This window comes from Chelonoidis abingdonii, chromosome 13, assembly GCF_003597395.2.
Source record: "Chelonoidis abingdonii isolate Lonesome George chromosome 13, CheloAbing_2.0, whole genome shotgun sequence".
NCBI classification, from domain to species: domain Eukaryota; kingdom Metazoa; phylum Chordata; order Testudines; family Testudinidae; genus Chelonoidis; species Chelonoidis abingdonii.
This window is the reverse complement of record NC_133781.1, coordinates 2,715,830-2,730,279: the sequence shown is the minus strand read 5'-3', so window position 1 is coordinate 2,730,279 and position 14,450 is coordinate 2,715,830. Positions and strand designations below refer to the sequence as shown.

Genomic DNA, 14,450 nt, shown 5'->3' with positions numbered 1-14,450 from the left:
TAGACCAGGTCCTGGAGTGAGGCAGGAGCATGCACGCTCAGAGACAGTGACTTAAGTGCCAAGGGAACTTTTACTCCAAAAACTTAGGTGCTGAGTGAGTTTAGGTACCTACTGGGTTAGGCAGCAGCTGAGCAGGGGTTTTGTGGGATGCCATCTAACATTGGGATTTAGGCTTCTAAATCTGGGGTGTCAGTGCCTAACTCACTTTGTAGGTCTGGGCCTGAGTCAATAGCCCACAGTCACACAGTCCGTGGCACAACAAGGAAAGTAACCCCAGATCTCCTGCATCCCAGGTTAGCAATCTAACCCTGGACCATGGGCAGAATAGTTGGTGACAATGAAATTTCCTCTGTGTGCGACACTCCCATTTAAATGAGTAACAAAATGAAAAAACAGAAAACAAAACCTAATGACAACAAAAGAGCATTAAGCTTTATTGCCAGTGGAATTGTTTCACATATACTTTTATGAAATTTCCATCAATGCCTACATGATTTTGGAGCATGTATTATCGACTTCCAGTGGCACTTTGGCTACTAAGTCACTTATGAGCTTTTGGGAATTTAACACTTAGTATTTAAGTTATATATAGGCTTGGCAGAATTCAATTTTTTTTAAATTTCAACTGATAATATAGATTTTTTTAAATGTACTTTTGGATTTTTATAGATTTAAATTTTCACAGTTCAGAATTATGGGGCGGTCAGACAATAATTATTAAATGACAGTAGATATTGTGATTACAAAGTTAAAGCTTTATTAACAATTAAAACACATCACATATCAAAATATACAAAGTAAGTATCCTTAAACCACATGCTATAAATTATCAAGAAGAATTTTTCTTACCTTGCCTAGCTGTACATGTAAATAATTATTGGTAGAAATATTTGAATTGGTTTCTGTGTGTGCAGTGAAATTATTTACTAACATTTATCAATAAAAATCGAATCCATCCAAACCTATCACATTCTCTTAGTTTTAGTCCCACTTTTTTCCCTGTACAAATGTGTACACACCTGTCACAGCGTTACTGCAAACTTTTGGTGTCTTTGTGCTGCCTTATTGATAATCATTGTGACCTCTATCAACAGACAGGCTGAAATAGAGCAAGTCAAGATTTACATTTCTTATGGCTTTCCACGGGTATACCAAACATACATCCAGAAACACAGACCTACTAACTAGTTTATTCTGATGCGTAGACAAGATAAATTCTTTACTGGAGCTGCAACAACATAGTCACACCACAGCAAAGTGGACAGTGTGGAAAAATTAAGTTGTCATTGATACTTTATGGCGAATGAGTTTTCAAGCAATGATTTAAAATTATAGCAACTTATCCACCCTTAGCCAAAATTGCATAGCCTTACAGATCAAAACTTTAACTATTTCCTAAGCATTTGACCATTTAAGTACCAAAGACTGGATGTCAATAATGGGCTTACATCATGGGTTAAATCAATGGTTCCGCTACTTGCAGCCCAATCAGCACATGGCTACAGGCTATGTGACATCCTAAGGGCCACAAAGATAGCATATATATTGCATGGATGCAGCCCACGTAACACACAGAGCTGCATATCTGGCCCACAATGGAAAACAGGTTGAGAACCACACTGGATTACGCTGCTTGCAGAAGTGGGGAAGGTTCTGCAGGCTCATCCTCCCCGCCCCCCCCCCCCCCCCCATGCTGCTACTTCTAGGGGAAAGGGGTGGCCAGAAGTTCTCAGAACATTGCAGGGGTGGGGTGGGGGGTCAGAACCATGCCGAAAAAGGTGAGAGGTGGCAAATTCTGAAAGGGAGACTTTCCTCTTCTGGCAGAATTTGCTACCTTGATGCTGGTTTCTTTTTTTTTTAATAGAGATGCAAAAAAGGGCATCTTCGGTGACCGTTTCTGATATGTAGCACAGTGTGCCGGGGAAGCAGTTTCTCACACTGTAGTTGGGCAGCAAAGGCACTCATCTCAGCAGTTCGGGGAAGGCAGGTGAGGGCCCCCAGGGCAGCTGACCGCATCCTGCAGGCTGGGCCACGGCGCCTCTGCAAACACAAGGGCCAGCACTTGGCCAGATCCGTGGGCGTGTGCGGGAGGAGAGGAGAACAAATCTGCTAGAGCTGTGGGGCCGCTCATGGGGTGTTTGTGACACTCGGTGAATTTAGCTCTGGCTAGGAAACTCCTCCTCAGACAAGAGCCCCCTGATCCTGGGCAGGGAGGCGGAAGGAGAGTAGGGCTGGGCAGTGGGGGAAGAAGGAGGGGAGGGCTGTGTGTGTGGCCGGGGAAGGGGGGATATCAGCATGCCTGAGTTTTTCCCAGCTCTGGAAAAGATAACTCCAGTCCCTGCCTGGGACGTGCTGCAGCCCGGGTTGCTATCTAAGAGCACAGGAAGACGACAGAGCAGCAGCAGCAATCAAAGGCCCTGCAGTTTGTTGCAAGATGTTTCTGCTGCTCTTGCTGCGCCTGCCGACACCAGCCCCTGCAGGGGAGATGCCAGGTGACTGGGAGAGAACTGGGGGAAGGGGAGGGGACTGGGCAGGAAAATGACTCTCTGCACAAAGAGAACAGGAGTACTTGTGGCACCTTAGAGACTCACAAATTTATTTGAGCATGAGCTTTCGTGAGCTATAGCTCACTTCTTTGGATGCATAGAATGGGACACGCAGACCGGAGATATTTATACATACAGAGAACATGAAAAAGTGGAAGTATGCATACCAACAGGAAGGGTGTAATCAATTGAGATGAGCTATCATCAGCAGGAGAAAAAAAACTTTTGAAGTGATAATTAAGATGACTCATAGAAGGTGTGAGGAGAACATAACATAGGGAAATGGATTCAATTAGTGTAATGACCCAACCATTCCCAGTCTCTGTTTAGGCCTGAGTTAATTGTATCTAATTTGCATATTAATTCGAGTTTCGGCAGCCTCTCTTTGGAGTCTGTTTTTGATGTTTTTTTGTTGCAAAATTGCCACCTTCAAATCTGATCGCTGAGTGGGTAGAGAGGTTGAAGTGTTCTCCCACGGGTTTTTATGTTATGATTCCTAATGTCAAATTTGTGTCCATTTATTTTTTGCATAGAGACTGTCCGGTTTGGCCAATGTACATGGCAGAGGGGCATTGCTGGCACATGATGGCATATATCACGTTGGTAGACGTGCAGGTGAACGAGCCCCTGATGGTGTGGCTGTTGTGATTAGGTCCTATGATCATGTCCCCTGAATAGATATGTGGACAGAGTTGGCACCAGGCTTTGTTGCAAGGATAGGTTCCTGTGTTAGTGTTTATGTTGTATGGTGTGCAGTTGCTGGTGAGTATTTGCTTCAGTTTGGGAGGCTGTCTATAAGCAAGGACTGGCCTGTCTCCTAAGATCTGTGAGAGTGAGGGATCATCTTTAAGGATAGGTTGTAGATCTTTGATGATGCGCTGGAGAGGTTTTAGTTGGGGGCTGTAGGTGATGGCTAGTGGCATTCTCTTTGTTAGGCCTGTCCTGTAGTAGGTGGCTTCTGGGTACTCTTCTGGCTCTGTCAGTCTGTTTTTTCACTTCAGCAGATGGGTATTGTAGTTTTAAGAATGCTTGATAGAGATCTTGAAGGTGTTTATCAGTCTGAGGGATTGGAGCAAATACGGTTGTATCTTAGAGCTTGGCTGTAGACAATGGATCGTGTGGTGTGTCTTGGATGGAAGCTGGAGGCATGTAGGTAAGTATAGCAGTCAGTGGGTTTCCGGTATAGGGTGGTGTTTATGTGACCATCTCTTATTAGCACAGTAGTGTCTAGGAAATGACAACCCTGCCAAGGATATGGTACGATTTGTGTAGTGGGGGTGCTGAAAACTATTGAACCAAACTGTGAACCCTGCATGTGATGGACATCACTTCAAGATGGGGTGCGGCTGCACTCCTAGTTCCAGCACCCACGCCTGAGCCCTGTTTGTTAATGCAGCTCGGGGTGGGAGCTCACCGGCCTTAACAATGAAGACACTGCTCTCCTCTGCCTGGGGTCTGCTCCAGGAGCAAAACCAGGGGCGGAAAGGGGACCACAGTGGTTCAGAGGGGCTGCAGTGGGGTCATGAATGGGCTCCCCTGGGGGATTCTCTTTTGTGTCTCTGGGTGGCAGGCAGGGATGTCAGGAAGGAAAGGGGTGAAAAATCAGACAGGAATGGACAGAAAAAAGGAGGGAGGGAATGGGGGGGACAACAAGAAAAGTGTCAGATTTTAACCATCTCTGCACATTTAGGGAAGTAACAGGGAGAGAGGAGTGGGTGGCACAGAGAAGAGAGGAGAGAGATTATTCATAGTTTTAAAAATCTCTCCACATTATCAAGCCCCTGAGAAATAACCATGGGGTTCATTCCGATTCCACAGAAGCCAGTAGAACTCCCCAGTGTTAAAGTGCTGAATGGGATATGTTTGCTCCATCCGACACATCATATGTAACCTGGCTTGGATTGAGGGTTCCTTCCTGCAAATCATGTGACATCTTCTAAAATGATGCATATGGTTTTCTTGGAAGAATCAGGCCCTTAATGGTTTTGCTAATCGGAGGAAATTGGCTATTCCTTTCTAATGGCCAAAGGCGGAGTGAGGGGATTCTGAATAGCCAACTCTTCAGGGAATATATTGTGTTTCAAAAAAAGCCTGTAATTTCCAATTATAAATCTCCGTTTGACACTCACAGGACTTCACCACAGCTCTACAAGTAAGGATGCTTTGCCAGGGAGAAAAGAGCTGCCAAATTTTGTCCCCAAAGGGCTACATTTCAGACCCCAGTGTTAGCATGTTATGTTCCCATCAGCATGTTGTTCATTACTATAATAAACTGGTAGCAGAAAGGTGTGATTAGACTGTTGTGGGAAAGAGATCTTTAGCCAGATCCTGCTGCCTTCAGCCTAACACTTATAGCTGCTCAACTGCAACTTAGATGAGCTGGTGAGAGGCTGCACCCAGGGTTTTTAAGAATGACTTTATAAAACAAAAGAAAACAAAACAAAATTGGTTTTCTCTTGATTTTTGCTTCCTTGTGTACATTAAAAAAGACCTGGATGGGATTTTCTTCTTCTTTTTTTAGTATTACAAAAGAGTCTTAAGCCTAAAAGACTCTGTGGAGGATTGGGGCATTAGGAAGTTTATAACATTCAAGAATATGGCAAATGACACCTGGTTCTTGCCCAGGATCTTTGGCTGAGCATGTGAGGTCCTGCATTCAGCTTGATATCATTTTCCAGTCTGTCTGTAACATGTTAAGATTTGAATGCCACATCTGATCAATTCCAGGATTTCAGAGAATGTTCTAGGACTCAAAGGACAGAACCCTATTGATTTGGGTGAAATCTGGAAAACCAAAAGAGTGAAACTGGGGACACAAGGAATCCCTGGCATGTCCCCATTATCCTCTCTGTGACACACAGAACCCCTGGCACTGGGGTTCTAGGGAGTCACTGAAATAGAAGGGGATGGGAGTGTAGAACGCAGGGCAGTTGTGGGAGAGAATGGGTAAAAGCAAGGAAATGCGGGTGTGCAATGAACTTGGTCTAAGAAGCACCAAAAAGCGTAACCCTCTGGTAAATAAATGGTCAGTTGTGGGCGAGGAGGAGGATCTTTATTTAAAAGTGAAAACAATAATTCTGTTTGTTTGTTTTCCTCCAGAGACATATAATGGCGGGTAAGTCTTGTTTCTCCTGTTGTCAGTGGGAGCTGTTTGGATGATTCCCAAGGGTAGTGGGAGCTTTCGGACAAACAGATTTTTTCCTCAAAGTGTTTGGGGCTAAATATTACAGAAATAAACTAATGTAAAACTGTTCAAACTATCCCAATAAAAATCATTTCCCTTTTCAATCAAGTCACAGGGGGCCTGATTTTTCAGAGGTGCTGAGCCTCCACAACTCACATTGACTTCAGCTGGAGTGGTGGTGCTGTTCAGCACCTCTGAAAATACAGCCCCAAGATACTACAATGATGGGTGCTAAAAAAATGAATTCAGTTTAAAAAAGGGGACACATGGTATCTTGCTTCTGTCATAGGAACTGATTGCACATATCTAGAGCTCCTTGCATACCTCAGTTCCCCTCCCCTTCCGCCTCTATTTCAAAGACTCCTAGCAACATTTTAAACTCTATTTGGGCAAAGGGCAGAGCTGAGTTGGGGTTGTTGTTTTAGTGAAAGGTGACAATGATTTATAGACAATTACAGTCCTGGTTAAAGGTGATGTGTCTGCCAGCCAGATGTCCTGGGCTCCAATTATGTGTCTCTTCTTCCTCTCTTTCTATTTTCTGATTTTCATCATGATCCATATCCTACCCACTGATGGCTGGAATATTTCCTGACATTTTGGAATTGATCGGCTGCAGTGTTCAAAAGTTATTATTACATCCAAACAGAGAAATACCATCATGTTGAGAGGGGGCCTGGTTTTGCTTGGCCAATTATCCTTCTCAGATTTTGCTCTATTTTCTCACTAATAATTCTCAATATAAAATCTCAGATGGTAGAGGAGGTTTTACTCTTTTTATCTACAGCCACTTACCCTTGTTTCAGCAGGAAACTGTTTTCCCATTTACATACATTACAATTGACATATTTGTTGTCTTGCCCATAATTTAATGAACATAAAAGCCAGGAGCCTCCCCCTATTCATAGTCTGCCCTTTATCTTCAAGGCACTCGGTCTAGAACCAGGAATCCTAAAGATTCCCTGACGCTCTGGGATAATGACCATCGGCAACAACTCAACTCCTCAGGCAAAAGGAGCTGTCTGTGGCAGAGGGAAAGCTCTTCTGTGCAGGAAACGGCTTTCTCCAGCCATGGGACAAACTCCCACAGAAGCTCAAAACACTACAAACATCCCCCATCTGCATTCCCAGTGCCAGCAGTCTTCTTAGACCTGCTTTCAGTAACCAGCCCACAAACTGCAGCTGGCATCTGAGGCTTGGATCCACAAAAGGGCTTAGGTAACAACACTGTGATGGACAAAGCCTGCATTTGCCCCTTAGGCTCCCTATCCAATGAATGGGGAGTGATAGGTTCTTAGAATGGGCTCCACAAAAGCCAGACTGGAGCCACCTAAGTTAGCCTATGGGAGAAGCTGATGAGAGGGATGTGTCCTAAACACCATACCTCGCTTGGGGTTCAGCACCTAAGTCCCAGCTGCATGGAGGCGCCAACCTGCTTGTGATCCACAAACTAGAGAGAAATCAGGGCTTCTCCGTTTGCATAGACCAGATCTGATAGTGTGCACAGAGGCAAACAACACCACCCAGAACAGCCAGGAAAGGAGGATTGCCTCTCTTAAGCCTGGTGTACACTGGGGGGAATGACCTAAGATACGCAACTTCACCTACGAGAATAGCATAGCTGAAGTCGACGTATCTTAGGTCGACTTACCTAGTGTCCTCATGGCACAGGGTCAACTGCTGCCGCTCCCTCGTCGACCCGGTTTCCGCATCTCAGCGCGGTGGAGTACAGGAGTTGATGGCAGAGTGATCAGGGATCAATTTATCGCATCTACACTAGACACGATAAATTGATCCCCAATAGATCAATCACTATCCGCTGATCCAGCAGGTAGTGTAGACATCCCTAACAATCTTTAGCCCACTGGGAGTACTTGGGAGTCCCAAGTTCAAGTCTGTTACCCCTATGGAGAGTGCTGTAATGACTGAGCTAGGGGACATTCTGATGTGGGCCCCCCCTCCATCTCTCCTAATGAAGTTGTTCCACTTTAATTAAATAATCAATATTAATTGACCCAGAGAAAGAGAGTGAGAATCAGAAGTTAGCACACTCTCCAGGGACACAGAAGACCGTTGTTCAACCCCTTTTTCATCAGGCAGACAGGATGCTTGAACTACTGGTCTCCCATATCCCAGATGAGTACTCTTACCAGCAGGCTAAATATTATAAGTGAGAGTGTCCACCCTTGTCCCTACTGAGCTCTTTCGTGTAGATATAGGCGACCTCTGTATACAGGACCTACTTATGACTTAGGCAGCCAAAAGTCTCTTTTTCCCCAATTCATGGATCACTCAGGGTGGGAGATAAGGGTCTAGACACCTAGAATGAGGCAGCAGTGCACACGTTCAGAGACAGAAACATACGGTAGGTGCCTAGGGGACTTTTTACTGCAAAATCTTAGGTTGAGAGTGAGTTTAGACACCCACAGGATGAGGCAGCAGCTGAGCAGAGGTTTCGTGGATTGCAGTGGTACCTAAAATTGAGACTTGGGTGGATCCAGGCCTAAATAAATAAATAAACACTAAATTTAACAGAAGGGTAGCCGTGTTAGTCTGGATCTGTAAAAGCAGCAAAGAATCCTGTGGCACCTTGCTCCAAAATGTCTGTTAGTCTGTATGAGCTTTCGTGGGTGAATACTCACTTCGTTGGATGCATGACGAAGTGGGTATTCACTCACAAAAGCTCGTTCTCCAAAATGTCTGTTAGTCTATAAGGTGCCACAGGATTCTTTTTGCTACTTTTACTAAATTTAACCTCCTCCCCCACCCACACACACTCTTCTCATTGGGGAGGAAGAGAAAATCACTCCTAACAAATGCAAGTTGTGAATCTGGGGCCTGGATAGACAGTTCTGGGACCCTGTGGGGAAGAGGGCGCTGTAGAACATGGGGGAATGGCACCACCCAGCTGCTTATGAGGCAGCTGGCTGGACCCCGGCTGACTGGGGTTAAACTTCCTACTAATTATTAAATAGAATAGAACTGCTATTTCATGATGTAATTTTTATTGAGGAGTTCATAGAAGCGAATGTCTTAACATTACATTGCATTGTTCTTGTCCTTCAAACTACTGCAAAGCAATTTACAAAGCATCAGAATGGGAAGCGATGTCAACGTGTTCTTCATTAATATCACTTTCATTATATACATTTATTTTCTATCAGAAAAATGATTTCATGTAACTGGACGTTCTTAAGACGGGGGTTGATAGACTCTAAGTTCTACTGCACAGATATAAAAGTCCTCTACAGATTTTTCTCCATTTTCACAAACGTATTGAATATTATTAACACACCAAGTGCTCCTACCCTGCTACCTCCACCTCCCACTGCAACGCCACCTTCTGGTTCCTTCCCCACTCCCAATTGCCTGGGACCTTCCATTCTCCCACCCCTTACGCCTGCTTCTCCTGTGAAAACATCATCATCCAGGACTCCTGGCTGTCCATGTGAATGGCAGAAGGATGCAGGAGGTGAGGAGAACCAGCACTTTCTAACTACTTATTGACTACTCATATAAAATCCCCTCAGATTTTGTCCTTCTCTCACTATCAAATATGGGTGAGAAATCTCCGCAGATCTCTCTCTTCCCCTCTCTTAATTATTCAGTAGGGACACAAACGCTCCTCATTTTGCTCTTTTTAATCTCTAATGATCGAATATTGACATAAAATTGCCTTTAGATTTTGCCATTATTCAGATAATTGTTGAATATTGATAGAAAAAAGCGATTCAGTTTTCCCCTTTTTCTTTCTCTGATTACCAAAAAAAAAAAAAATCCCCCAGGTTTTGCCTTTTTTTTTCTCTCTCATTATGAAGATTAATGTCAAATCCCCTCCAATTTTGCTATTTCTCCTCTAATTCTCAAATCCTGATATAACCCCCTCACTCAGATTTGGGGGGGGGCGGGTCTTTCCTTTTTGAAATGCAGCAAATTCCCCTGATTTTAATTTGAAGGAAAACTGTTGCTCTGTGTCATTCACCAGGTGGGATGGGGTGTGTCAGTGTGTGGCAAGTGGTTGGAGTTTGGGAGAGCACTGGGATGCATTTGACTGTGGGAACATGGTGGCCGTTCTCTTTATTTATTGAATATTCATATAAAATCCCCTCCGATTTTTCTCCTTTTCTCTCACACAATTGGAGATTGCTGCTGCTTTTTTCCTCATATTATTGAATGTTTAGATTTTAGCCAATTTTCTCCCGAGTGCTCAAATATTAACATATCATCCTCTAAAATTATGCCCCATTTACTAGTTTGCTATTAATGATTTAACATCCCTCTGATTTTGCCTTGTCTCTCTAACTACCTGATATTCAAATTAAATCTCTTCAGATTTTGCACCTTTCTCTCCAAGTTTTGAATATTGATATAAAATGCACTCCGATTTTGACCCATCACCTATTATCAAATACTGATATAAAATCTCTCAAACTTCCCCACTCTCTCATCTAATTATTGAATATCACTCTTAACACCTCTCATTGCTCCTTAACTGTTAAACATGAATATCAAATCTCATCAAATTTTGCCATTTTCCCTCTAATGATTGAATGTTGACATAAAATCCATTCAAATTTTGCTGTTCTTTTTCTCCATTTATGGGACACTGATTTAAAAATCTGCTCAGATTGGGTACTTTTCCCAGGCTTTTTTTTTGACTTTAGCACCTTCTCTTCATTTTTGAGAGAAACTTGCCCTGAGTCAGTAACCCAGATTGGAGGGGCAAGCAGGGCAAATGGGGGTAAGTGCCTTCAGCTGAGATTGTCCAGCCCCAGTTTTCCCTCTCTTGGCTCCTGCCAGCCCAACTCATCTCCTCCCAACTTTGAGCTGCCAGTCGGCCACCTGCCTCTGCCCCACTGCTGCCCCCTCCAACCATCACTTCCGTCTCCATCCTCCTCCCCTCAGCCTCTAGTAAAGTGGTGGGGGCCAGGGCTCCCTGCTGCCTGTGTCAATTGGGAATAAGCACTTGCTGTTTATTTGCCAAATATTTATATAAAATCTCAGATTTTGCACTTTTCTCTCAAATTATTGAATATTGATATAAAATCCCCTCAAAGACAATGTCAGGGGGATCCCTCTTTGATTCTGCTCTTTACTAGCATTTGCTTCAGAGACTCTATTCCTGGGGAGGGAGGGGGGTTGGTTTAAAAATGTCTTGGTGGGTTTAGTCCTGGTGAGAGGTCCAGGTGTGTGCAGTAGTAAAGTGACCCAGAGTTTTTCCTGAATCACAGTCTGTCTGCAGGGAAAGACCTTGTGGAGACTAGGGGAGTGAAATGGACTAGAGTCCCTTCTGAAACCTCCCTCTCGCCCTGACAGGCTGCAGAATAATGTCCGTGTTTCACTCCGGATCGTCCCATCCTCTTGGGGGACGGGAAAGGGAAATGACTGCAGTAGCAGCGGCTCAGGTAGGAGTATGTGCTGGGAAGGAGGCGAAGGCAGTAAATACACAAGGGTGAGGAATGTGAAAGGGACACCCACACCTGCCACCTCAGGAGAGATCGTAGAATCACAGAAATGTCGGGCTGGAAGGGACCGTGACAAATCATTTAGTCCAGCTTCCTGCACTGAGGCAGGACCAAGTCAACCTAGACCAGGGGTCGGCAACCTTTCAGAAGTGCTGTGCCGAGTCTTCATTTAGTCACTCTAATTTAAGATTTTGTGTGCCAGTCATACATTTTAATGTTTTTAGAAGGTCTCTTTCTATAAGTCTATAATATATAACTAAACTATTGTTGTATTTAAAGTAAATAAGGTTTTTAAAATGTTTAAGAAGCTTCATTTAAAATTAAATTAAAATGCAGAGCCACCTGGACTGGTGGTCAGGACCCGGGCAGTGTGAGTGCCACTGAAAATCAGCTTGTGTGCCTCCTTCGGCAAGCGTGCCATAGGTTGCCTACCCCAGACCTAGACTATCCCTGACAGGTGTTTGTCCAACCTGTTCTTCAAAACCTCCAATGATGGGGATTCCACAACCTCCCTAGACCACATTTCCCTAATCTGCTTATGACACTGTCATGTGGGACTGTGTCAAAAGCCTTACTAAAATCTAGATATATCATGTTTACAGCTTTTCCCATATCAGCTAGGCCAATATCCCTGTCAAAGAAGAAATTTAGGTTAGTTTGGCATGATTTGTTCTTGACAAATCCATGTTGGCTTATAACCCTATTATCTTCTTGGTGCTTACAAATTAATTGTTTAATTATTTATTCCAGTATCTTTCCAGGCATTGAAGTTAGGATGACTGATCAATAATTTTCCAGGCCCAGGTTTTCCCCCTTTTTAAAGTTAGATACAACGTTTACCTTTCTCCAGTCCTCTGGGACCTTATCTGTCCTCCATGAGTGCTTGAAGATAATCACTAATGGTTCAGAAATTGCTTCAGCTAGTGTACTACAATTAATTTTATCAGGCCCTACCAACTTGAAAACAGCTAATTTATCTAAATATTTTTTAACCTGTTCTTCCCATATTTTGGCTAACATTCCTTCCCCCTTGTTGTTAATATTAATTGTGTTAGTATCTGGTCACAGTTAACCTTTTTAGTGAAGACTAAAACAAAATATGCCTTAAATGCATCAGCCTTCTTGGTGTCATCTGTTATTAGCTCTCCTTCCCAGCTAAGCAGAGTACCTACACTTTCCTTTATTTTTCTCTTGTTCCTAATGTATTTATAGAACCTTTTCTTAATTGTTTTTCATGACCTTTGCTTAGTGTCATTCATTTTGTGCCTTAGTCTTTCTGATTTTTGTCACTTCATGGTTGTGCTATTTTGTACTCATCCTTAGCCATTTGTCGATGGTTCCACTTTTTGTCGGATTCCTTTTTGATTTTCAGGTCATTAAAGAGTTCCTAGTGGAACTATATTGGCCTCTTACTGTTCTTCCTATCTTTCCTTCACATAGGAATAGTTTGCTGTTGTGCCTTAGATACTGTCTCTTTGAGAGACTGCCAGCTCTCCTGAACTCCTTTTTCCTTTATATTTTTTCCCAGGGGACCTTACCTACCTATTCTCTGAAATTGTTAAAGTCGGTTCGTTTGAAGTCTATTGTCCTTAGAATCATGAAATCTACCATTTCATGACCACTTTCCCACAAATTGCCTTCAAAACTTCAGATTTGCAACCAATTTCCGCCTGTTAGTCAGAATTCATAGATTCCAGGGCCAGAAGAAACTATTGTAATCATCCACCGTGACCTCCTGTATAACACAGGCCAAATTTCCCGAAAATAATTCCTAGAGACGATCTTTTAGAAAAAACATCCAATCTTGATTTTAAAATTGCCAGTGATGGAGAATCCACCATGACCCTCCGTAAATAATTCCAATGGTTATTTACTCTGACTGTTAAAAATGTATGCCATATTTCCAGTCTAAATTTGTTTAGTTCCAACTTCCAGCCATTGGATCATGTTATACCTTTGTCTGCCAGAATGAAGAGCCAATTATCACATTTCTGTTCCCCATGTAGGCATTTATAGACCGTAATCAAGTCACCTCTTAACCTTCTCTTTGTTAAGCTAAATAGATTGAGCTCCTTGAGTCTTTCACTTTAAGACAGGTTTTCTAATCCTTCAATCATTCTTATGGTTCTTTTCTGAACCCCCTCCAATTTATCAGCTTCTTTGAATTGTGGACATCAGAACTGGACATAGGATTCTAGTAGTGGTGCACTAGTGCCAAATACAGAGGTAAAATAATCTCTCTGATCCTACTCGAGATTCCCCGGTTCATGCATCCAAGGATCACATTAGCTCTTTTGGCCACAGCATTGCATATGGAGTTTGTGTTCAGCTGATTATCCATCATGACCCTGAAATCTTTGTTTCAGAGTCACTGTTTCCCAGGGCAGAGTCCCCCATCCTGTAAGTATGGCCTACATCCTTAGTTCCTAATCCTCCCCCTGTCTCCTCACATCCCACTGCTGGGCATGGGGGAGGTGTTTGGGTTCCTACTAGGGCTCTATCCCTGGACCCTGCTGTGGGTCTCCATCTTTATCAGTAGGTGTGTGATAAATGCGAATGACCCTTTCCCTCTGGGCTAGGCGTGACAAGGACTCTCTTTCTCCTCACGCCAGGAAACTTCCGGGTTGCTCTGCATGCGATGGGATTGTTCTACTGTGCTCCTCCCAGAACTTTTACGTATTTTGGCCCTCCTTCCCCGTCTCTAGTGGGATTGGGGCTGGGGCAGCAGTTACTGAATGGGGGACAATTGTCATTTTCAGGAGCCGGTGACCTTTGAGGAGGTGGCTGTGTATTTCACGGAGGAGGAGTGGGCTCTGCTGGACCCGGGTCAGAGAACCCTCTACAGGGACGTCATGCAGGAGAATTATGAGAATGTGACCTCGCTGGGTAAGAATTCCTGTCCCCTTGGGAAGAAGAAGCTGGGGGCTGTCTCTGAAGTCCCTGGTTGGCTTCTGCTCAAGGTTCTTTCCTGGTCCCTTAGATTTAAAGGGGATCAGGCTACACCCCCACCCAGCCTGCCTATCTGATAGCAGTGCAAGGCACAGCACAGAGGAACTCTTACCAGGGCAACTTCTTTGGTGACTGTCTGCTTCCTGCTAACTTGCTCCAGCACAGAATTACACCCTCATTTGAGAAACTTTTATTTTTTCCCAGCATGCTTTCCTGAGGCTGGCCCTTTTAAATTTACCCAAAGCAACCAAGACTCAGCCCATTTTGCAAGTCTCCACTGCTGGCTGAATCTCTGGGACGTGGCTGGTA

At 43.8% G+C, this 14,450-nt stretch overlaps 1 protein-coding gene across 1 annotated transcript in view; it reads left to right on the top strand.

Annotated features, from left to right (window-relative positions):
• The first annotated feature begins 2,305 nt into the window (after positions 1–2,305).
• Positions 2,306–14,450, top strand: part of LOC116824951 (uncharacterized) — a 40,293-nt gene continuing 28,148 nt past the window's right edge. Inside the window, exons 1-3 of the mRNA XM_075072054.1 lie at positions 2,306–2,492; positions 11,044–11,132; positions 13,952–14,078. Coding sequence (XP_074928155.1) covers positions 2,435–2,492; positions 11,044–11,132; positions 13,952–14,078 — 274 coding nt within the window. The 5' untranslated portion in view covers positions 2,306–2,434. The remainder of the gene's footprint in view (positions 2,493–11,043; positions 11,133–13,951; positions 14,079–14,450) is intronic.